The sequence below is a fragment of the Microtus oregoni genome, unplaced genomic scaffold (assembly GCF_018167655.1).
Source record: "Microtus oregoni isolate MIOR12 unplaced genomic scaffold, Mior012 000055F_ref0000237, whole genome shotgun sequence".
In the NCBI taxonomy this organism is placed as follows: Eukaryota; Metazoa; Chordata; class Mammalia; order Rodentia; family Cricetidae; genus Microtus; species Microtus oregoni.
This window is the reverse complement of record NW_024543831.1, coordinates 12520547-12546835: the sequence shown is the minus strand read 5'-3', so window position 1 is coordinate 12546835 and position 26289 is coordinate 12520547. Positions and strand designations below refer to the sequence as shown.

The following is a 26289-nucleotide window of genomic DNA, read 5'->3' as shown; positions in this document are numbered from 1 at the left end:
ATTCCTTGCCTGACTCATTTTCTTTTTTTATTTGAAAAGTATTTATTTCATTCTAGTTCACAGCCATGTATCGTAACTTTATAACCAAGGTGCAGTAAAGATATTACGGTATCATTTTGCAATTGTTTTGGAAAAATAGATATGCTAACAAAATACATGGTATTTGAGACAAATTACTGACATCACCACAAGAAGATTAAACTTTGTCCATTGCTTTACGTCACAGAACTCATCTGTGAAGACATACTACTATACTTTTTAAAAATTTTTTTTATTACTTTATAAAAAATACCACTCAAAATTTCCACTTCCTCCCCTCCTCCCATTTCCCTCCCACTCCCCCATTCACCCTACCCCTCTAGTCCTAAGAGAGGGCAGGGTACCCTGCCCTGTTGGAAGTCCAAGGCCCTCCCTCCTCCATCCAGGCTTAGGAAGGTATGCATCCAAATAGACTAGGATCCCAAAAAGCCAGTACATGCAGTAGAGACAAATCCCAGTGCCATTATCATTGGCTTCTCAGTCTGCCCCAATTGTCAGCCACATTCAGAGGGTTCAGTTTGATCCCATGCTCGTTCAGTCCCAGTCCAGCTGGATTTGGTGAGCTCCCATTAGATCAGGCACACTATCTCAGTGGGTGGACCAACCCCTCGTGGTCCTGACTTCCTTGCTCATATTCTCCCTTCTTCTGCTCTTTAACTGGACCTTGGGAGCTCAGTCCAGTGCTCTGATACAATGTGGGTCTTTTTCTCTATTTCCATCTGTCGCCGGATGAAGGTTTTATGGTGATATTAAAGATAGTAATCTGTCTGACTACAGGACAAGGTTAGTTTAGGCACCCTCTCCTCCACTGCCCAGAGTCTTAGCTGGGGACATGCCCTGGGACTCCTGGGAACCCCTCTAGATCCAAGCCTTTTGTCAACCCCAAAATGGCTCCCTTAATTAAGATATCTTCTTCCCTGCTCCCATATCTGTCCTTCCTCCATCTCAGCCATCCTACACCCCCAAGCTTTCCCCAACCCTCCACTTCTCCTTTCTTTCTCCCCCTCTTCCCATCCCCCCTCTCTATCCCCACCCCCATCCCCATGCTCCCAACTTTTGCCTGGCAATCTTGTCTGCTTCCAATTTCCAGGAGGATCTATATATGTTTTTCTTTGGGTTCACCTTATTACTTAGCTTCTCTAGGATCGTGAACTATAGGCTCAATGTCCTTTGTTTATGGCTAGAATCCACTAGCAAGTGAGTACATACCATATTCATATTTTTTGGTCTGGGTTATCTCACTCAGGATAGTGTTTTTTATTTCCATCCACTTGCATGCAAAATTCGAGATATTGTTTTTTACTGCTGAGTAGTACTCTAATGTGTAGATGTGCCACACTTTCTTTATCCATTCTTTCATTGAGGGACATCTAGGTTGTTTACAGGTTCTGGCTATTACAAATAATGCTGCTATGAACATAGTTGAACAAATGCTTTTGTAGTATGATTGGACATCTCTTGGGTTTATTTCCAAGAGTGGTATTGCTGGATCCTGAGGTATATTAATCCACAAAACTATGAACACCTGATTAGACAAAGAAGCTAAAATTATACAGTGGAAAAAGAAAGCATCTTTAACAAATGGTGCTGGCATAACTGGATTTCAACATGTAGAAGAATGAAAATAGATTCATCTCTATCACCATGCACAAAACTCAAGTCCAGATTGATTAAAGACCTCAATATAAATCTGACCATACTGAACCTGATAGAAGAGAAAGTGGGAAGTAGACTGCAACACATGGGCAGAGCAGACCACTTCTTATGTATAACTCCAGTAGCACAGACAATAAGAGCAACAATGAATAAATGGAACCTCCTGTAACTGAGAAGCTTCTGTAATACAGCAAAGGACACAGTCATTAAGACAAAAAGGCAAACTACTGAATTGGAGAAGATCTTCACCAACCCCGCATCAGACAAAGGTCTGATCTCCAAAATATATAAAGAACTCAAGAAACTAGACATTAAAATTCTAAATAACCCAATTAAAAAATGGAGTACTGAGCTGAACAGAGAACTCTCAACAGAAGAAGTTCAAATGGCCAAAAGATACTTAAGGACATGTTCAACTTCCTTAGCAATTAAGGAAATGCAAATTAAAACAACTTTGAGATACCATTTTACACCTATCAGAGTGGCTAAAATCAAAAACACCAATGTTAACCTATGCTGGAGAGGATATGGAGTAAGGGGAACACTCATCCGTTGCTGGTGGGAATGCAAACTTGTGCAACCACTTTGGAAATCAGTGTGGCGGTTTCTTAGAAAATTGGGAGTCAACCTACCTCAGGATCCAGCATTTTCTTCCAATAACAGTATCTACTGGGTTTAGCTTCTACAGTCTAGATGGTACCCTCAGAAGGGTACTTACAGTCACCATGACACTGAAAGACAAGTATCACATATTCACCTTCTTGGGTAGAAGTTTAAAAACCTGAACTGAGTATAGAACAGTTAGTATAGTGGTTGATAGAGAACAAGACACAGTTGAGCTACTCCTCTTGAATCCTCTGCTTTACTTGGCTTTTGATTATCTATTGTTAGTCTCTACTGCAGGTCTAACACTCAGTGGGACCCTACTCACATATCAGCCAACTGATTTTCATTGTTGAATGTGCCTCCTCCAATAGGCAAGCCAGATCTGTTGGACCTAACAATAGAATAAAAACCACTGTATATAATCCCTTATAAATTCTTTGCTTTTGTTACATTTGCTTATGTGAAAAAAATAAAATTGCAAAACAAATCACTTGGCCACATCCCACGTCACGATGGGAAGAGTAATATACAAGTGGTAGCTATCCCAATATGAGTCTTTGAAAGCCTTTAATATAATTCTGTTATAAAACTCTGAGGATTCTCCTCTTTGATGGTTCTGTTTTAGTATCTTTTGTTTGGTTCTTTCTTATCTTCTGGAGGTCTGGGAAATCAGAGAATCTCTTCGTTGGTAATTTGTAGGTGAAGAATGCTTGTTTGTTTCCCGGCCACCTAGACTAGACCCGAAATAATCACACAGAAACTATATTAATTAAAACACTGGTTGTCTTATTAGCTTAGACATATTCCTGGTTAATTCTTATATCTTAAATTAACCCATTTCTGTTATTTTATATTTTATCACAATACCTTAATCAAGAGCAGAAATTGACCTTAAATTTGAATCAATAGACCAAGATCCATACCAATGCAAAGTATTCATCTCTATATCATATCTCCTTTTAAATGTAAACAAACATTTATAAACAGTATTTGGAAATTCAGGTGTAGTTCATTCTAAACTGCTTCCTGCTTTTTGTTGGGAAAATTATTTGGGGGGGGGTGATTCACGGAGACATACACATTAGTCTGGAAGGAATCTACAGGTTCTCATCCTCTGTGAAAGCAAAAGTAGAACCTCTTTTCCAAAGCAGCATATCCTTAGACCCAAATTTTGAAGTCAAGATACCTTTAAAGTATTTATGTTGGTTTTGCTTAGTAACTGTACAATGATATATCTCTCTGTACGTAGCTCATTCCAATCAAAAAATTCAAAGAAAACACAATAATGTATGTAATCCAGACTCTGTTTATTCCATCTTCACGTGGCTTATTTTTCTTACACTATTACTTTTTCTATAAGTTTAATATTAATTTTTTTCTTTACTCCTTTAATCTATGACTATCTGTACTCTTCTATGTTACTCTTACTGTCTCTCCACTCTGTTTCTTCTCTCTCCCAAGCCTATGTACTTTTAGTTCACACTGTGACCCATTTAGAGGTCTTTTTTTTTTATCTGAATCTGTCTTTATCGTGTATCTGTAATCCTTTTATGACCAGGACCATTTTTTAAAATGCTTAGCAGTGTGGTTAGGATTAGGACTGCTTTACCTTTTGGCTCAGCCCTGTCCAACATAGCAGAGGCATGTTTACCACTTCTATAAGTCCTGCATACCACACCATTTCCAGATATGCAACAGGTCTATGTTGCGCCATTAAACAATTTGTAACACACTGTTCACAAACCCCATTTAAGTTCTCAGCTTCTTGAAAAAGCCAGAGTTGTTCCTGCAACTAGCGTAAACAAGGAAGCCTTCTCAAAGGAACTACACAATTTTTGCTGCTACCCCTGAGTCAGGAAGCCTTCTCTTATGGGAGCCGCATCTCTGCTTGTTGACAGCAAACAGAGCCTATCTAAAAATAAAAAAAAATAAATTAAAAAGCTGCCCTTGGCTCCAGTTTTTGTGGGTCTAGAATCCCTCCTTTTTTTTTTAATGCTTTATTAGGCTTTATGTGTATGCATTTTACAGAACGTTCAGGTGCAGAGGCAGAGACTGCTTGTTTGTCCCCAGCTGTCCAGACCTGAAATAATCACACAGAAACTTTATTAATTAAAACACTGCTTGGTCTATTAGCTTATGCCTATTCCTGGCTAACTCTTATATCTTAAATTAACCCATTTCTATTATTTTATATTTTACCACAAGGCTTCTGGTTTACCTGTAACAGTGCACATATATCTTTCTCCTCTGGCAGCTACATGGCTTCTCTCCAGCTCTGCCTTCTTTTTTCCTTTATCTGCTTAGAATTCCTACCTTGTTCTATTTTGCTAAGCCATTGGCCATAACAGCTTTATTCAATAACCAATAAAAGCAACACATATATAGAAGGACTTCCCATACCAGTAATATCTTTTAGTTTTATGGTTTTGCATTATATAAGCAGTGATGAATTTTAAATTTATTTCTTTAATCTAGACTGATCTCCCAAACTCCATGTTTCCAGCTTAGTTAGCATTTGACTTTGATGTCTATACACTTGAACCCTTTACATAAACATGTATGAAGTGAAACTTTTAGTATTATTCCTCATAATATTGCTCATTTTAGGCAATGACAAATATGTCTTGAAAATGGAAGCTAAAACCCTGTTTTTCACAGTCTTTTTAAAATTCATTATCAGATTGCCTTTCCCTTCAAAATCTAACCACTGTTCACTACTTCCATGATATCTACTCCTGCTAAAGACTTCTTAAGCTTTTTTCACATATGACTTCTTTCACCAGAGGTATTTTTACATGGCTATGGATATGTATATATGTTAAATATTTAGGGAAATCAAATGTTTACATATGATAAGTTATAAAGAACTTTAGTTTAAAACAATTCTTTGATATACATATTATTATATCATTTTTAAAAATGAAAGCACTTTAATCAATGAAATGGACTTGCCTTTTACATAAAGAATTAAATCGTAGCTGAATATTTGATGCTTAAGGACATAGAGCACCTTTAACTATTTCCAGAGTAGACTGATGTTTTCTTTTTTAATTCTTAATCCTGAGACTACCACTTTAGTTAAATAAGTGTCATAAAATGGCAAGAGTATATATCAGGTCTTTTCACAAAATGTTGGAAATTTTGTTCTAATCTAAGTATAAAACTCATTTTACATTTTTTTTTGTGAAACTCAATTTAACAACTCAAACAGCAGTATTGAAAATCAAACATTGTAGCTCAATAAACTGCAGATATGCTTTAACTTGATACTTTAATGGTGAGGAATGACATTTGCAAATTGCATATTTTTCATAATTAAAGCATTATCAGAGCATACAACTATATGTGTAAAAACACTGCATTTCATAATCTAGAGTAGTCTTTAATCTGTGCCAATGTTTTTAATGTAATATTCTTGTTGGTTTTATGGGGTATGACAGCATGTGCAATGCAAAGTGTATATATTGTTTGTTCAGAACCAAGGCTGCAGTGAAGTTACATCTTTCTAAATGGGTAAGCACATCTCATATTTATTATCCATCTAATTTTGAATTAATTTTTAGTCTTTGCATTCAAAAGCCTTTTACCGTTGCCAATCTTTCTTTTCTGCATGGACTTGGAACCCAAGGCTTTAGAAGATGGGCTGTAGCTTAAGCTGTTTTCGTTTCTCAACTGAATTGCTCTGGTAGCCCCTTAGTAGCAAAGCCTCTGTGCTCTTCACAGCAGTCCATTCCCCACATGGCAACCAGCGGGAGTGGCAGCAGCTGACTTTAAAATATTTTCAATGTTCATATCAAAATTAAAGGAACAAAATTCTTTTAATTGCTTTTACATGATTTGTTTATCTTAAAGACCTGTAGACAACTGCCCACGTTTTCTTTTCTTAACAACTACTAGAATGCATTTTGCTCAATATTCCTGTAAACTAAAATTTTGTCTTTTACAAAAATAAATATTTGTAATAAAACTGAAAGTGAATAAACTTCAGGCAGTCAGAATAACACATTAAATAAGATCTAAAAATGAGTACTAAATTTTAATTTTTAATTTAGCCAATTCCCTGAAGGAAAATAATATGTATAAAATGGCCATAGTTCATCTAAATTTTTGATGTTAAAAGGTTAGATAATGAGGAAATATGTATTCCAAAGTTTAATTTTTGTACCTGTAACAGTTTTAGTAGTATTGCTCCTCTTAGGCTAGTGTGTCTGTGTATGAGGTAAAGGAGATGTTGCAGTCTCAAATCCTTGTTCTTCCCAATAGTCCTTATTTATAAACAGTGACCTACAGTGGTCTTCATTCCTTTACCTATTTTGAACTGAATTAGTTTAATGGGAGGTTCTTTGAATCAGTTTTCATCATTTTCTTGTTTGAGAATTTCATACATGCATGTTGTATTTTGATCAAATCCATACCCCATCCTCTCCCTTCCATTTCTGTCACTGTTCCCTCTCACCTCTTGTCCTTCTCAGCTTTATAACTTTATGTGCTTATTTTTTTAACCGAGTCCTCTCAGTACTGCCGTGTATACATGGGTGTAGGGCCATCTACTGGAACATGGGGCCACATCCCTTAAGGAAACTGACTCCCTCTCCCAGCAATCATCAGTTACCAATGTCTCTTCAATTAGGAATAGAAACTCATCACCCCCTCTGTGGTAGTTTGAATGAGAATGACCACAATAAACTCAAATGTTTAAATACTTGGTCCCCAGGTGGTGGAAGTATTTGAGAAGGATTAGGAGCTGTGGCCTTGTTGAAGAAGGTGTGTCACTAGACTGGGCTTTTGAGGTTTCAAAAGCCTCTGCCATTTGATTAGTTCACTCTCCTGTCCCATGTGTGTGGATCACACGTGCATTCTCAGTTAATATTTCATTGCCCTGTCTGTCTACCTGCCTGCCTGCCATGATGGGCATATACTAACTCTTTAGAACTGTGAACTGCTGTGAGTTCTTGTGTGCAATAACCCTATTATGCCTGGAAAACATGTTTGCTGTTGTCATGTACTCTCTCTGGCTCTTAAAATCCTTCTACCTGACCTTTCTGGATTTTTCCTGAGCTTTGGGTTGGGAAAAGAATTTTGTTTCCTTAGTTTTGTTATGGAGATTGAAGGGTTTTGTTGTTGTTGTTGTTGTTTGTTTTTTGTTTTAAAGTATGCTGCTGTCACTTCAGCTGGTTGCCCTGTGAGGAAGATACTGGTGTGAGGAGTTGTGACCTAGTTGTCCCATTTAGAGTTCATTACCCCATAGTCTCTTAGTCTCTTCATAATGACAAATATTTATGGGTTTCTGTTTTGATTGTTATCTATTATAAAAGAAACTTCTATGATGAGTGTTAATTGGTGCACTAATTTACGGGTACAAAGATAAATACTTAGGCAGTTTAATATGATGTCCATTTAGCATAATAATAACAGTGACTTCTCTCCTTGGGTTTATGACATCGGGAACCATGGGATCTTGGCCAAGGTAAAAGTACCAGACACAGTTTTCATCTTAGAGACTAGAACCCTTTAACTTAGTGTGCCCCAGAGAAATGGAGGTCTCAGTCTTGAATAAAGGAGGTTGATAGGCTAAAAATCAGGTGAACCCATATGAATTTACAAGGTGTTTTAACTTTTTAAAACTTTGAATGTTATACATTTTTGTATGTGTGCTCACACACACACACACACACACACACACACACACGGAGAGAGAGAGAGAGAGAGAGAGAGAGAGAGAGAGAGACTTCCTAGATTTTGTCTGTTAAAGAGACTTAGAAACAGTGACGGAATGGCAGTTTTGCTCATTAGTACTCACTGATTTAGGGCCTGAAATATCATTTCTCATAAAAAGACAAAAGGGTAAGTTGAATTGGGAGATTTCACATCTGAATACATTGCCACACATGCAAAGATGGTGTTAAAGACTGCTGTTGTACTTACTACTAAAGAACTCGGGCATTAGCTTGAAGAGTCTTCATACCAAAGATGGGACAGTTAGAATTTCACAAAGGATGATTGTACTGATTGATTGAAACATATCAAACAAGTTAAAGTCATAAGTTTATAACATCCTAAAAAGTTGATTATTTTTGAAGATAATAAAATTAATAAAGGAAAAGAATCAGACGTTCTTCCTGCCTTTCCTATATGAATTTGGTAACTAAATAGTACAAGTAAAATAATTTTCTTTAGAATTATTCTTACTTATAAGTAAAAATGATACTTTCTCTCACACTCTTGTTTATTGTCCTTCTTTCAAAAGAAAGACAGTACTTTATCCATTAAGTGAAGCAGCCATGTCACGGGTATCAGCACCTGAGTAGTCTGGAATGGAGACTTTGATATGGAATAGGGCAGTGAGGCCTGCTAAGGGGAATATAATAAGAATGAGTGGAGCTTCTCTAGGGAAGTCCTCTTGAGGAATGGGGAGTTGGGGTGGGAAACAGTGTCAAAACTCAAATATGTGAGGGGCATCAAAGATCCCCAAATGGGCTTTTATTAAAGCTCAAGTGTGGACAATGGCACATATACAGTAACATAGACAACATGTGACTAAATATATAAATATATTAAGGGTGGCAAAAGACAATTTGCTAGCTACTAAAGGGAGGAAGAATAGCAAAGGAAGAATAGCAAAATTCTGTAGTAATGAATTAGATCGGAAAAATGTGTGTTTTCTAATATATATGGATAAGCATAGATGTATATACATAAATGGTATGCATACATTCCCTAGCTCATCCCATTAAGGAGATGCCTAGTAGTAGAACAGTTGATAATATTATGTACATCCAGCATACCCATCTAAGTGTGTGGATTGTACTATTCTTTAAAAACAGAACATGGTGTAGTTTTTCTCATGACAAGACACCAGCAGCAAAATGAGAGCTACATTAATAGTTTAGGAAAGTGGCAATAGTAGGGTCTCCTTTAGGTTCCAGCCTCACCAGCCATGGGTAGTTACTGTGCCAGGTATGAATTCCCTCCTATTAAGCAGATCTTAAATCTAGTTAAGTGACAGTTGGTTATCTCCAGGACGTAAGTGCCACTACTGCAGTTTTTGGACTACCTTGACATTCTGGTCGTTGTGGTTCATAGTTGTTAATAGGGATAGGTATGCTGACTGCTTTTCTCTCTTTGCAGCATCTATGGCTCCTTCTGATATTATGAGGACTAATTCTTAGGGAAAAGGCTCCAAGATCATAAACAGATTGATCATTCACAGTATCCAAAATTTATGGTCTCTTCAGCAATAGGGTCTTAACTTTCTTTTTCTGGAAAGCACCAATGGCAATAGCAACAACCTGCATTGTCTTGGGAGAGTCTCTTATCCTCTTCTGACCAACAACTCAAAAAGAGATTTCCCATACCTGTCACTGAAGCTTTTTAGATAGTCTCTGGTTGGCGGGAGGTGAGGGTGTTGTTACTCCAAGTGGTATAAATTCAATGTATATTGTATAATATGTACTTATATATTACATATACATATAAGTATACAAAATGATTCCATAGAGATTGTTCTGTATTTACATCTGCCAATGACAAATTTGAGCATAAAGTTATTAGAATTTGTTCATATTTTAAGAATAAAATGTTTATCTCTTAACATTCTCCACAAAACTATTTACATGACAGATACTCCTCACATAATAGACAAGGAATTACTTTCTCCACTTTTGCTTTTCACTAGAAAAAAAACTTACTGAAAGTAACCCCAGTAACAATTTCTGTGGTTAAAGCTGCATTCTCTAAGCTGCTTTTGTCCTTAGACTTTAGGAAAGATACGGATTCCAGCTTGACTCCTGCAATGCTCTATAATTATTGATAATAGCCATCAAAATCTGATGTTTCATTTTTCTTGAAAGGGGCTACATTGTCTGTGGTGCTTGAGTGGCAGCAGGGAATGACACTTGGGTTTAGCTCATGTTACTAAAGTACCCCCTTGATTTGGCATTCTTCCTTGAAGGTGGGTTCATATGAACCTGAGATTGATTCAACTCAGTGAAATATAAGCTTCTTTCATTCTGTGAATTAAAATGGTCCTTGAACTTCCCTAAGTACTTCTGGTTTCCAATAGAATGGAAGCATTCTCGGTAAGAATACTGCCAGATTCTGTTATTATGCCTGGATATTCAGTTACATACTGTGCAGACTTTACTCAACCAAAAGTCAAAGTAACTACTTATCCATCGCACTGTGAAGTTTGCTGCTGGTGCTTTTCTACATGGTAGGACCAGTAGCTAGTATCAGATGGGAGTCTCTTTTATACTTGAAATGAAGGGAAAGGATGCTGGTATTTAGATTTTGTATTTCTCTTTCCCTTTTGTTGGATTTATACTGATTGTTAAGGTTTAGTAATGATAGTTGATTAAGACAATGATTATTCATTGTCTGTAATAGGAATGGTACTCGGTACAATCTCTATTAAAAGAGTCTGGGGAAGAGGCAGAGTGAGGGAGTAAGGGGAAGGCAGGGGAGTGGGGGGAGAGAGAGATCTAGCTTTTAAGATAAAGAAACCATAATATAGAAAAGTTAAATAACACCCCTTGGGGTAATATATAGTATGATAGTGCTGGCTCCAGATTTCAGGCATGCATACTTTGGTTTTTAGAGTTTATATTCTTTTTTTGACTTACTGAAGTAAACTTCATATAGATAGATGAAACTTAAACTTTAGTCTATTGCTGCCTTTTGAGCTGTAGTTGCTATTGTGTGCTTTGACATTTTTTTAAAAAAAATTTACATGAATAAAGTAAAATTGTATTCTATGAAATTACTCATATGTGAACCAGGCTTCCCTTTTTAAATTGACTAATGTCACATGGCAGTTGGAGATCAAATGTTTGAGTCCCAGCTGATTGGCCTTAAGGCAGCCAGTGGAGTTCCTCTTAAGAGAGTCCCAGGACAGAACAGGGTGGTCCCATAGCTGAGATTTTCAAGTAAAGGGGCAAATAGCAGCAGACAGACAGTATCATCAAATCTGGTGCTCACAACATCCAGGAAAAACAAACAAACTGAGTAGTCACCTTGAGTTCCTGAGTTTCCTGTGGCTTAACATCTGCCTTCATGTTCCCACTGTATGCATTTTATATCAGGGTAAACAATAGTCACCCCTTTGGAAATGGCTTCCTCTCTAGCTGTTCTTGAATACATGAGGTTTTGAATACTTCTTGTTGTCTTTCCTGCTCTGGTGCAGAGACAGGCCAACCTGACCCAGACCAGGCTTTAGGAAAATACTTGGCATAAATATAATTGTTTCTGAAGTTGCAGGGTGGAACTACCCCACTTTTAGAACAAGATTCTCTGATAACTCAGATGACACACAACAACTGAACAATATAATGTAAATTACATCTGCTTCTGTACTGCCTAATTCAGTAGCTTCTAGTCACACACACAATACCACTAGACTATTAAAATTCTATACACCTTAGGGTTCAGTGCTTAGGATTCTCCATGTGTTCAATAACCACTTGAAGCTAACAATTACCAATTTGGGTTATACAAATAAAAAAACATATATGTCATTGTAGAACGCTCTTCATGGGAGAAGCACATGTTAAACAGCTAGTTAAGTACTTAATTTGCTTGAGATAAGTGCATTAAAGAAATATCCATAATATAGAAAGTGACTTCTGTGCTAAAGATTAGAGAAGAGTGGAGAAAGCATTTCAGAAGGGAATGAAGAGCATTTCAAAGACACTAAGACAGGGAGAAAAGGAATTGAGATCCAGAAGGACCTCATGCATTGCAGTTTGTGTAGAGGGTTTATCTCTACTGATGAAGAGGGGAGCTTCCTAGGGTAAAATAGGGGAAACAAGAAGAGATAAGCAAATGAGAGAAAAAGAAAGGCTTACATTCTGAAGAGAGTAGAATGGTGTGAACCAGGTATGTGGAGGCTGGGGGACTAACAGACTGAGAAATTCAGTGAGAGTGTGAATCTTTAGCATCAATGTGACTTTCTCCAAGAGTCATGAGTGGAAAAGGCTCATTGGTGTTTTTATTGAGTCAATTAAATAAATTAATGTATTCAAGGAATTAAGAACATTGACTAGATGATAGTAGAAGCTTAATAAACATTATTAGCATTGCTGGGGCTTGTCTAATGTAAGTAACAAATGAAACAGCAGAGGGAATGTCTAATAAATTTTTAAGAATTTGATTATAGTTATGTCTTGTGGAACCTACCATACTTGAAATGTTTGAAGTCAGAGAAGAGAAGGAAAAAAGACTTTTTATCTGAGAGACTGGTGTGGGAGATTCTCTGTCCATGTGTTGCTTTTATTGGTTAATGAATAAAGAAACTTCCTTGGCCTGTTGATAGGGCAGAACTTAGGTATGCAGGGAAAACTGGAATGAATGCTGGGAGAGGGCGGAGTCAGATGCCATGGATCCTCCGCCAGAGTCAGACTTGCCGAAACTTTGCTGGTAAGCCACTGTCATGTGGCGATACACAGATTAATGGAGATGGATTAAATTAATATGTAAGAGTTAGCCAATAAGAAGCTAGAGCTAATGGGCCAAGCAGTGATTTATATAATATGGTTTCTGTGTGGTTATTTTGGGTTTAAGCTAGCTGGGCGGCCAGAAAGAATAAGCGACCCTCCTACAACAGGAGACCATCTGGCAATCATCAACTGCTCAGGCAAATAAACAGGAAAGAAGGATGGGCAGAGAAGCAAAGCAAAGGGAGGGCTATCATGAGATGTTAGTCTCAGTTCCCTCTCTGAGGAATCTTACAATCTAGAAAATGTATGGCATTCCTAGACACAAAGCAATACCAAACCTAGTAATACCAAACCGCCTCTAAAGTGGACCATGGGAAGATCAGTATTGTGGGAATTTGCTGCACTTCTGAGCCCAACAGGAGGATTTGGATCAGAATGTGAAGTCTTCTTGGGTTCTTTACTCATGTTCCAGATCATCACCCTGTCACTTTCTCCCACTCCCAATTCTTTTCTAATCTGAGGATCACACAAAAAGAATGGTTTCAATTACTGCAACCAAGGATGATGTCATCTGCTAGTCATTTTATTAGATGAAGAGTAATTGGGTGATCTTAAAGATGAAGAGCTACAATTTTGTCTCCTTGCCTCCCCTGGCTGCTCTCTAGAGAAGTTTCAGGTAGACTATTGAAAGTAATTTGTATTCCATGTGTTCAGAAAAATAGGTTTATGATCTAAAAATATCCATATATACATACATACATACATAATTAATGCAGTTTTTTACTTTGTATTCAAGGCTTCAAAGATTAGCCAAAGATCTTGTAAAACAACTTCAAGTACAAGACAGCGGCTCCTGGGCAAACACTAAGGCTTCAGCTTTGGATCGGACCCTTGGTGAGATTACTAGAATACTGGAGAAGGAGGTATGTAACAAGCCTTTGCTGCATAACCCTTGCTCTTTATGATGATTTCTCACTGTGGCAGGAAACACAGCAGAATTTGTGTCTGTCTTCTGTGTTGTTAAAAACTAGTCATTAATTGATAGATAATTTTAAATTCTTGTTCTTTTTTTTTTTTGGGTTTTTTGAGACAGGGTTTTTCTGTAGCTTTGGTGCCCATCCCGAGGCTAGCTCTTGTAGACCAGGCTGGCCTCGAACTCCCAGAGATCCACCTGCCTCTGCCTCCCGAGTGCTGGGATTAAATTCTTGTTCTTTTTGTTTTGTTCTAACTTGTTTTCCTTTCTTGATTAAATCCTAATTGAAACATGGTTTTCTGTGATGATTTTTCCCTTGTAAGTAGATGAAATTGTTTAATGAGGGGTGGTAACTATGCAGACCTATAATTTTATGGCAGAAAATACAAAACTTTGAATTTTATAGTTTATAAATTACAACCAAATAAACCATTTTGGACAGAAAATTTGACAGTTTTCTTTAATATTTAAGGGTTACTGCCAGGTGGTAGTGGCACACACCTTTAATCTCAGCACTTGAGAGGCAGAGGCAGTCAGATCTCTGTGAGTTCAAGGCCAGCCTGGTCTACAGGAGCTAGTTCCAGGACAGGCCCCAAAGCTACAGAGAAACGATGCCTCAAAACAAAAACAAAAAAGTTACTTATTATTTCATCAGCACTTTAAAATCCATAATGACTTTACTGCACAAAGAAGAAAAATATTATGTATATAAAAAGGTATAAAATTCTGTATAATAATTTCAATAACATGTTACTTTATTTTCCTCTAGTCCTTTTATTGTGCTTTTACCCCCATTATCTGGTTAATTTCATACTTCCTCGTGGCTTTAAATTTTTTTAAATGATTTTTAAAATTTGTTTTGAAAATTTCATACTGTGATTATATCATTTCCTTGAAACTGAGTGATAGTATCACAAGTTAATAATTAACATTTAGGTTAAATCTCATTTTTAATTTAAAGTAATGTTTGTAATTATTAGGAGCTAAAATGCTCCTAATAAAAATTTTGTATTTTCTAGACTTAAAATGTACTATGCAGTACTTGATATAAACAGAATTACATAGTAATAAAAATGGCCTTGGAAAGCCTGTGACCTTACCACTTAAGAGATAAATTGTTGCCAGTATAATTGTAGTTCCTAGAAATAACTCTTCACTTATCCCCCACTTCCTCTTTGGTAAACTGTGTAGAGTAGAAGGTACATCATTTCCTTGTTTCAAAAATACTTTTATTGCTTTGTCATACAAGGTTTTTCCTTCTTAAATAATATACCAAGCAATCTTCCTTGTTTTCCTTCTATAAAATATATCATATTATTGGTCCAATTTGTATTGTTTTAGTTTTATTAGTCTTGAAAGTATAGCTGGAATATTTTCATTCATCTTCTGTATTACAAAGTACTTGATTGTGTTAGCACTATATTTTACCCATTTTTCAGACATCAGAGTCCCTTGAGGACTTATTAAAATACATACTGGATTTCTGATTTAGTAGATTTAGGGTGGGTCCCCAAGAATTTTAATGTCTAATATATTCCCATGAGATGATGGTGATACTTGTCCAAAAATCTTATTTTGAGAATCACTGCTGTAGGCTGGGGCATGTGCCTTCGGTGTGGAATTGTTGAGTTCTCAGGTATGTGAATGAGCAGTCTTTATGCTAAGTTGCACTTTGACATAGACAGTACAGTCCTTCAAAGGCTCCAACAGCCGCATATTCAGTACTGCTATGTGCAGAAACACACAGTGACTTCCTCTCTAAAATATCCTTTCAGGGTGTTGGAGAGCTCATAAATTGGTAGTTGTCAGCATGTATTAGGTAAATTATATAGAAGTTTGATATGTCAGAAGAAAAAAATGCCATATACTGAAATTTGAATTAAAGAGTATTTGCTTAAAGATACCACTGTTGTAGCTAATCTCAGAAAAAGTATTTCATATTGAGTTATTCAAAGAATTTTTCAGTAAAATGTTAACATAATCTATATAAAAAAGTATTTAGTATAGATATCTAAATAAGATTATTTAATGCACAATGGGGCAATTTACAAGAATACCACTGATTTCATATAATTTAATGGAGAAAAAATGTTGTCTGACTCCCAGTCTAAATGGTCTGTGTCGGAAACCTGCTGTGAAGCTGTCCACAGAGCACACACTGCAGGACCACCTAAGAGTGTAACATGAGCTGCAGAACGACCCTTCAGATGCTTTGATGACTAAATTCCTTTTCACCTGGCCAAGACACACTCGCTTTACACAGACCTGTGTCCTGTGGAACTGCACTGACATTGCAGTGCAGTCCAGCTGACTACGTTTATAATCCAGGGCTAGGAATTGTAAATAACCTTTGCTTTTATTGGGAAAACTGTCTGGAGTAACAGAACCCCAGGGAGGACTTGAAGGCAGCCTGTCAGTGACAAGAGTGGGACTGGTGACTCCTGAGCACATCTTCACTGAGAATGGGGAAGATGAGGTTTGAAGACTTCTCTTAACAGACCCCAAAGCACTAGTAGTTTCTATTACTGCTGTGACATAATAAATTTAGAAATTTTTTCTGAGGTTCTGAGAGCTTTAGAGCTAATAGCTCAAATTTATTCTCAAAACCTCTCTTGTCTTGGAAGCAATCAGAAATAAAGAACTCCTAGGATTATCAGGTCTTCTCAGGCTTTTGCAGTTCTTTCTATTCATATGTGAACAGTGGATAAATCTATTGCATGTGTTATTCTATTAAAAATATGTAGCAACTTCCTTGTATATATAGATGTTGGTCTTGAGAGTATTTCTGTCAACTCTCTCAAAAACAATTTTTAATGGTGAAGGGGATTTTCTTTAAAGAACTGCAATGCCAAAGCAAGAGAAAAAAACTTCTAAAGCTGTGCTTCTGAGTGCCCATAAGCATGTGCCAGCCTGGGGGCAACTGGAAAAAATGTAAGTCTAGCTACGAAGGTATATGAGGTCTAATAGAAGATTTTCCTCCATAGTAGACTACTCCACATATAATGGACATTTTATCTACTGTCAGGGAACCATGAAGAAGGCATATTGGCATAGCACAAAACTTATAACCTAAAAGATATTTGTAATCCCATTTCATAGCACTTTTTGTTATTTTAATTGGTGAAATCAGTTTCAACTGGTCTGAGATCTAGGAAGTGACATCCTTAGTGGTAAAATAAATACAGATATTTCATCTTAGGCCTCAGATAATTTCTTTTTTACTACATTATTTATTTGCATATGGGTGTGTAGATGAGAGAACAACTTAAAGGAGTTGGGTCTCTCCACCATGTTGGTTCCAGGGATAAAACTCGGGTTGTTAGGCTTTGCTGTGAGTGTCTTTTCCAGCTGTGCCATCTCAATGACCTGCCTCAGAAATTTCTGTTGATTTGAGAAGGACATACAGATAAATGCATCAAAGAAAATTATGCAAACTATGCTGATTCAAACAAGAAGCAGCAGCCATGACATTACATACAGGTATTACCATTCCTGGCTGGGGTTGCAGAGTTACACTAGCAGGCTGTTAAGGAAATGAAATATAGCTTGAAAATACCTGCAGGAATGAAATTAGCAGTAGTGATAGAGTAGACCTGACTTCCCACTGATGACAATAACACAAGGCAAAGGCCAAATATAAATGAGTTGAATTGTTGAAAAGGTAATGAATTCCTCGGCTGAGTTAGGTAGGAGGCTCAGAAGATGTGGGCAAGAGACTCAGCAGTATTGCTGACATGTTTGTTAAACTTGCAGAGAAATCTCTGCAGTCCTAGAACATAAATGTTCAAGATTGAAGAAAATCTTATTTTTGAATTAGACTTTTCCAAGAGTATTTGAACAGAGCTGATAGGTGGAAAGTTTTATCTATCATTGCAGAGCCAGCACTAAGCTCTCTGTCTTCAAGTTGATTAGAGAATTGCAAATCACTGCAAAAAGACCTAAATGATTGTGAGTTGCTAGTGGATACTAGCATAAGTGTAACAGAAGCAAATGCAAACTTTACTCTGGATAATGAGAGTAACAGTCTTGATTTCAAATAATTTCAACAAAATTTCCAAATAGAGTATTGCATAGTAAAATAATTAGGCATGGCAGAAATAAAAATCAATATAAGCAAACTACCATCTCTCCCTAACTATGCTTACCAAATGCAAGGGCAAATTACATTTGTGTTTAAGAGAAATGGACATTTGAGATCTGAGGATTGTAGTAATCAAAAATAATAGTAATTAAAGTAGTAATCAAAATTGTAATCCAGACTAAGCTTGCAAAATGAAAAAAAAGGTAGAGAAAAATAAAAGAAGAGCATAAATAATATGATGTATAGTGAATATTTTAGGTTTTTGTACAACGCTCTAGGGCAGGGATTCTCAATCTTCTTATGCTGCAGCTCTTTACTACACATCCTCATGTTATGATGACCAACAATAAGAATATTTTATTGATACTTCGTAACTATTAGTTTTTCTACTGTTAAGAATTATAATGTAAATATCTGCTATGCAACCACTGGTGTTGAGAACCACTGCTCTAGAAGAAGAGACTAAGACAGAAATAACATTTGAAGTAATTGTCACTAAGAATGTTCCAAGAACTCCAAGTTAATCTGCAGTCTTATGATTCACTGTGAAGTCCATTGAACTCATAATAAAGAGGATGGGAGAATCCACTCATAAGCCATTATCATCCACAAACTTAGATCAGAATTCCTAAGCAGAATTTTAGCAAACTGAATCCTGAAATATGTATATATGTGTGTGTTAAGGGGAAAAAAGTGTTTTAGAATAAAGCTGAATTGATCGAAGATTCTCACATTTGGCTTAATGCTGGAAAGTTAAATTAACAAAAGAAAACACAGTCATTTGAGAAATATAATGAAAGCATTTGCTAAGTTGTATAGCAAGTCATTATAAGGATCTATGGTAAACCATGATGTGATAAAGTCAAAATTTTCTCAGTCTGACAAAATATGTCTACAAAAAGTTGTATCAAGGGGCTGGAGAGATGGCTCAGAGGTTAAAAGCACTGACTGTTCTTCCAGAGATCCTGAGCTCAATTCCCAGCAACCGTATGGTGGCTCACAACCATCTGTAATGAGATCTGGTGCCTTCTTCTGGCCTGTATATATAATTAATAAATAAAACTTTTTTTAAAAAAGTTATATCAAAATCATACTAGTAAAATGTTCTTAAAAAGTCTCATTTAAAATTGGGAACAAAAAGGGAGTGCCTGCTGCTACTACTTCTCAAAGATTACTTATCAGAAAAAAAGAAAAATTGTAAGATTTTGAGAAAAAAAAAGAATCTTTATTAGCTAATGATGGAATTGTACATGAATTATTACATAAAAAATTATTACAAATGGCAAGTTTATAGTAGGGACACTAGATACAAGGATAATATGAAAATCAATTACATTGATAATATCAGCATATGACATATCTAGAAACAAAACTTATTTACTATTATTTTTAATTTTTCTCCAAACTGATTTGTGCATTCAATGAAATTCCAGTTAAAATCTAAATTTCATGGTGTGAAAGTTGAAATAAAGTTTCTAAAATTAAGATAAGAATTTTTGTTTGTTTGTTTGGTTGGTTTTTTTTTTTTTTTTTGGGTTTTTGAGACAGGGTTTCTCTGTAGCTTTGGTGCCCGTACTAGAACTAGCTCTTGTAGACCAGGCTGGCCTCGAACTCCCAGAGATCTGCCTGCCTCTGCCTTAGAATTTTTAAATTTATATTTATTACTGTGTGTACTCATGTATATGCATTGTCAAGACAAGAGGGCAGCTTATATGGGTAGGCTTTCTCATGTGGATCCTAGAGGTCACACTCAGCTCGTCAGGCTCTGTAAGCACCTTAACCCAAGGACCATCTCACCAGCCCTAATGGGATTTTTTTAAAATAAATTTTTGTTGAGCTCTACATTTTTCTCTGCTCCCCTCCCTATCTCTCCCCTCCCCTTCAACCCTCTCTCAAGGTCTCAGTGCTCCCAATTTACTCAGGAGATATTGTCTTTTTCTACTTCCCATGTAGATTAGATCCATGTATGTCTCTCTTGGGGTCTTCATTGTTGTAGAGGTTCTCTGGGATTGTGATTTGTGGACTGGTTTTCTTTGCTTTATGTTTTAAAGCCATTTATGCACGAGTAAATGTGATAATTGTCTTTCTGTGTCTGGGTTACCTCACTCAAAATAATGTTTTCTAGCTCTATCCATTTTCCTGCAAAATTTAAGAGTCATTTTTTCTGCTGTATTGGGCAACTGTACCGCATTTTCCTTATCTATTCTTCAGTTGAGGGGCATTTAGGTTGTTTCCAGGTTTTGGCTATGACAAACAGTGCTGCTGTAAACATAGTTGAGCACATGTCCTTGTGGCATGATTGAGCATCCTTTGGATATATACCCAAAAGTGGTATTACTGGGGCTTGAGGAAGGTTGTTTCCTAATTTTTTGAGAAATCGCTATACTGATGTCCAAAGGGGCTATACCAGCTTGTATTCCCACTAACAATGCAGAAGTGTTCCCTTTCCCCTACAACCTGTTTAGCACAAGTTGCCATCAGTGTTTTTGATCTTGGCCACTCTTACTGGTGTAAGATGGAATTTCAGAGTTGTTTTGATTTGCATTTCAATGGTGACTAAGGATGTTGAACATTTCCTTAAGTGTCTCTCAGCCATTTTAGATTGCTCTCTTGAGAGTTCTCTGTTTAGGTCTGTACACCATTTTTTTATTGGATTATTTGTTCTTTTGATGACCAATTTCTTGAGTTCTTTGTATATTTTGTCTGATGTGGGGTTAGTGAAGATCTTTTCCCATTCTGTAGGCTGTCATTTTGTCTTGTTGACCATGTCCTTTCCTTTACAGAAGCTTTTTAGTTTCAGGAAGTCCCATTTATTAATTGTTTCTGTCAGTGCCTGTGCTGCTGGGGTTACATTTAGGTCTCCTGTGCCAGTATGTTCAAGTGTACTTCCCACTTTCTCTTCTATAAGGCTCAGTGCGGCTGGCTTTATATTGAGGTCTTTGATCCATTTGGACTTGAGTTTTGTGCATGGTGATAGATATGGATCTATTTTCATTCTTCTACATGTTGACATTCAGTTCTGCCAGCACCATTTGTTAAATATGTTTTCTTTTTTCCATTTGATATTTTTTGCTTCTTTGTCAAAACTCAGGTGGTCAAAGATATGTGGATTAATAACCAGGTCTTATGTTCGGTTTCATTGGTCCTCCTTTCTGTTTTTATGCCAATATCGGGCTGTCTTCAGTTCTGTAGCTCTGTAGTAGAGTCAGGGATTGTGATGCCTCCAGAAGTTCTCTTATTGTCAGGATAGTTTTGGCTATCCTGGGTTTTTTTGCTTTTCCATATGAAGTTGAGTACTTTCGAGGTCTGTGAAGAATTTTGCTGGGATTTTGATGGGCATTGCATTGAATCTGTAAATTGTCTGTAAATTGCTTTTGATAAGATTGCCATTTTTACTATGTTAATTCTACCTACCCAAGAGCATGGGAGCTCTTTCCACTTTCTGGTGTCTTCTTCAATATCTTTCTTCAAAGATTTAAAGTTCTTGTCATACAAGTCTTCCACTTCTTTGGTTAGAGTTACTCTGAGATATTTTATACTATTTTGTGGATGTTGTGAAGGGTGATGTTTCTCTGATTTCTTTCTCAGCCCTTTATCATCTGTGTACAAGAGGCCTACTGATTTTTTTTTTGAATTAATCTTGTATACTGCTACATTACTGAACATGTTTATGAGTCTTAGAAGTTGCTTGATAGAATTTTGGGGGTCACTTATGTATACTATCATATCATCAGCAAACAGTGAGAGTTTGACTTCTTCTTTTCCAATTTGCATCCCCTTGATCTTCTTTTGGTGTCTTATTGTTCTAGCTAGGACCTCAAGAACTCAGTGGAATCGCTGCGAGTTTCTCTCCATTTAGTTTGATGTTGGCTGTTGGCTTACTGTATATTGCCTGAAGTTATTTTTTAGGTCATTTTCTTCTGCTTCGTCTATATTTGGTTGTTCAAGTCTTATTGTTGTAGGGTTTTACTGGTGTTGTGTTGCTCTTTGTGGTGTTGTGTGTGTTCTTACCTTTTAAACTCATCTTTTAGTCTAATAGTTGTGGTTGTTGGGACTGTCTGTGATTCTGGTGATTAATCTTCTAGGTGCCAGTGAATCCAAGGCTCAGATGGTTGCTCCTCATGGTACAGTCAGTGCCATGGTTTTAGTTACCCCGCCGGTCACTCTGTGTTCCTGGAGGTGGGCTCAGCACTCCCAGGCTTTGCTCCACTCCCTTGGAGTTTGCTGTTTCAGGCTTGCTCTCGTCTAGGTTGTTAGCTCAGACCTGTTTCTGTAAATGTCCCTGAACTGGTTCTGCTCCTGCTCACCTGGAGCTTGCTTTCTCAGGCCCCTTCAGCCTAGGTAGCTGGTTCAGTCCCATTCCTGTGGAATTTGTTGCCTCAGGCCTGCTCCAGCCCAAGGTGGAGTTCATTGTCTCAGGCCTACTTTGGCTTTGACCTTTATTATAAATCCTGTTTCTTACTGCTGAGTAGTACTCTAATATGTATATATTCGATACTTTCTTCATCCATTCTTCCATTGAAGGGCATCTAGGTTGTTTCCAGGTTCTGGCTATCACAAACAATGCTGCTATGAACATCGTAGAGCATATACTTTTGTTGTATGATAAGGCCTCTCTTGGGTATATTCCCAAAAGTGGTATTGCTGGGTCCAGGGGTAAGTTGATCCCGAATTTCCTGAGAAACCGCCATACTGCTTTCCAAAGTGGTTGCACAAGTTTGCATTCCCACCAGCAATGGATGAGTGTACCCCTTTCTCCACAACCTCTCCAACAAAGGCTATCATTGGTGTTTTTTATTTTAGCCATTCTGACAGGTGTAAGATGGTATCTTAAAGTTGTTTTGATTTGCATTTCCCTGATCGCTAAGGAAGTTGAGCATGACCTTAAGTGTCTTTTGGCCATTTGAAGTTCTTCTGTTGAGAATTCTCTGTTCAGCTCAATGCCCCATTTTATAATTGGGTTGGTTAGCCTTTTACGGTCTAGTTTCTTGAGATCTTTATATATTTTGGAGATCAGTCTGGATCTGCTCCTGCAAATGTCCATTGCTTGGAATTGGTCCTTCAAAGGTCTCTGGCTCTGATCTACTCCTTTGGAGTTCCCAGGCTCGGGTGTGCCCAGTCCTGCAGAGGACCTGGCTCAGGTTTACTCCCTCAGAGGTCCCAGACTCACACTCACCTGCAGAGGTTTCTGGTTCCTGCCTATTTCCTAGGAGGTCCCAGATGCACACGGGAGAATTTTTTTTTAACAAAAAAGAATCAAAAGGACCAAAACATTTTTTAAAAGTGCTATATGAGGATTTGCTTACCCCATTATCATTAATTACTTTAACTATACAGCTAAGATTGCAAGTATGTCTAGTGGATACTCTGATGCAACTGGATAGCAATAATAATTTGCTTCCTCGGGTGTCATTACTTACTATAAGAATACAGTAAATATAGGATCATTAGTAGGTACAGTGATGCATCTGGATAGGAGAGATATCTTTTAATGTTCTGTGATACGGTAGGATAGCTATACTTGACAACAACTAATTTAATATGTCAGATTAGCTAATAAGATTTTGAATTCTCCAAACACAAAGAAATACTGTGTGTTCATGGATATATATTTGGATTCTGATCTGATCATTGCACATTATTAACTGTATATAAATATCAGTGTCTCATAAATACATTCCCTCCCTCCCTTCCTCCCTTCTTTCCTCCCTTCCTTCCTTCCTGATTGATTGAGACAGGGTCTCACTAAGTAGCCCTGGTTGGGCTGGAACCTACTGCTATATGTAAACCATGCTGATCTCAAACTCATAGAGATCCACTGGCCTCTGCTGGGATTAAAGGCATAAGCTAGGGTGACATAAGCATACTGTGTCACTAAAAATAAAAATATGTATTTTGTAATGCTGAAGTCATTCAGATAATTTGCTAGTAAAGCACACATGGAAAAAGAATAGAACATAATTGAATTAATTATTCATTCATGTGTATACTGGATATGTAATATGTGACATACATACATGAAAAAAAGAAAGCATCACAAATCATCAGAATGTGTGTTCCAATTAAAAATTATATACTTTGGAATGCTGGGGAGATGTCTCAGCAGTTAAGAGCACTGACTACTCTTTCAGAGGCCCTGAGTTCCTTTCCCAGAACCATGTGTGACTCAAGTTCCAGAAGATCTGCCATGAAGTGGTGCACTGTCATACTTAGGAAACCACCCATTCACACCAAAATAAAAATAAATTCCAAAAATCATACTGTTTTGAACTGAAGTATTAGATTACAATTTCCATCTTGCAACCAGGAATTAGAAGAGTCAGAATGAAAAAGGAGAAACTATAATCTGAGGAAGAGAGATTGAGAGTCAAGAGAAAGCTAACAAGATATCTAAAAAGAACAGTAACAGAAAGGCAGTTCAGAGAACAGTAGAAAGTAGTCCACAGTTCCACCCCTACTCTCCTGAGAAGGAGATAAGTAGTTAATGATTCATTGAAAGAATCAGCAAAACTTCAAAATTCTAGGAGCAAATGAATAATTTATCAGAACCTTTGAAATATACTGAAGCAGTGCTGAGGGTCATTTATAGCTATAAATGTCTACATTTAAAAATATAACTAATAAAGCCAGTGATATAATTGTTCACCTCAAGGTCTTGAATTAGAAAAGGTCAAATTCAAAATTAGGAAACAGGAAGTATAATAAAGAATGAGACACATACAAATAAAATGGAATTTAATAAGAAAGGTAAATGAAACAAAAAGTTGGTTCTTTAAAAGATTAAACAAGAATGACAAGATCTTAGCCAAACTATACAAATGGAAAACACCCAGTTAGTAAATTTAGCAGAAAAAAAGGAAGATATTATAATAGGGCATTACTGAATCCGAACTATTATTATGAAATATTTTGGAAGTTATATTCCAGTAAGTTGGAAAATAGAGAAGAAATGGATAAATTGCTAAATACATATGATCAACGCAAATGAAACCAATATAAAGCCCCTGTCTAGGTGCACAGTGGTCAACAACACTGAAGCATTAGTAGGGTTCTTCAACAGAAAATTCCAAGACTGGACTAAGGCTGCCAAACAATACCATTCTTTTAAAGGAAATTAACACCAGGGGCTGGAGAGATGGCTCAGCATTTAAGAGCACTGACTGTTCTTCCAGTGGACCCAGGATTGATATTTTAGCATCCACATGGTGGCTCACAGCTGTCTGTAACTCCATTCCCAACGATCTGCTGTTTTCTGGCTCCCACAGGTATCAGTTGTTACATGGTACACAAGTAGTCAAAATACCCATATACACACAGTATTTTTTTAAAAGAAGAAAATTAACAACAATGCTATTTAAACTGTTATTTCTTAAACAGTCAGGGAGGTTTTGCCAAACTCATTCTACAAAGCAACAAATCCTTAAATTGCATGGCAAATTAATAGTTTACCAAATGAAAACATAAAACATTATGGCATATCCTTATGCTATAATGAAGCTGATTTCATTCCAGGGTTGCAATGTTGATTTAATACAACAAATATATTAATACAGTGCAGCACAATAATGTCGACAAATCTTTTGACAAAGTCCAGTCTGTACATGATAAAAAAAATTAAAGAAACTAGTGATAGAAAAAATGTGTTTAATATAAAAATTATATATGGGAAATCTGTTGCCAAAATTATACTAAAAGGAAAAAATAAAACATTTCCTCTAAAATCAAGGAGGAAACAAGAGTGTTATTCACTCTTATTTAGTATAGTGCCTCAGTTTTTAAGCAATAAATGGGGGACAAGCAATAAAAACCACAAAGATAGGAAAGAACAAGTCAGATTTCCCTATTTGGTCTGATAAGCAGTTTCAGTAGAGTATACAAAATCAAGAAACAAAAACCAGGAGCTTGTATATATCAATAATAAACATACTAGGAGGAGAAATACAATGAATATATGAAAATAGTCAATGTCCTTAACTGTCGGGGAAATGAAAGTCAAACCTCCATCCAGATTTGCCATTATGAGAAAGATATCCTCGGAGAAAAACAACAAATGATTAGTTTTTGGTTATCGGAAAAAGAAAATTTTGTTGTAATTGGAGCCACAGGGCTGCGTCCCCGGCACCCGGCCGCCCACATGGCTAGCTTATGCCCCGAAATAATTACACAGAAACTGTATTCTTTTAAACATTGCCTGGCCCATTAGTTCCAGCCCCTTATTGGCTAGCTCTTACATATTGATCTAACCCATTTCTAATAATCTGTGTAGCCCACGAGGTGGCTTACCAGGGAAGATCTTAACCTGCGGCTGTCTGGAGTGGGAGAATCATGGCGACTCCTTGACTCAGCTTCTTTCTCCCAGCATTCTGTTCTGTTTACTCCACCCACCTTAGGGTTGGCCTATCAAATGGGCCTAGGCAGTTTCTTTATTAATTAACCAATGAAAGCAACAGATTAGAAAGAAATCACTCCCACATCAAAATTTTTCTAAAGCTGTTGGAAGA

The 26289-nt window shown here is 36.9% G+C and overlaps 1 protein-coding gene across 1 annotated transcript in view; it reads left to right on the top strand.

Moving 5' to 3' along the window:
- Scaper (S-phase cyclin A associated protein in the ER) overlaps nucleotides 1-26289 on the top strand; it is a 343723-nt gene that overhangs the window by 170823 nt on the left and 146611 nt on the right. Inside the window, exon 23 of the mRNA XM_041638504.1 lies at nucleotides 13531-13657. Coding sequence (XP_041494438.1) covers nucleotides 13531-13657 — 127 coding nt within the window. The remainder of the gene's footprint in view (nucleotides 1-13530; nucleotides 13658-26289) is intronic.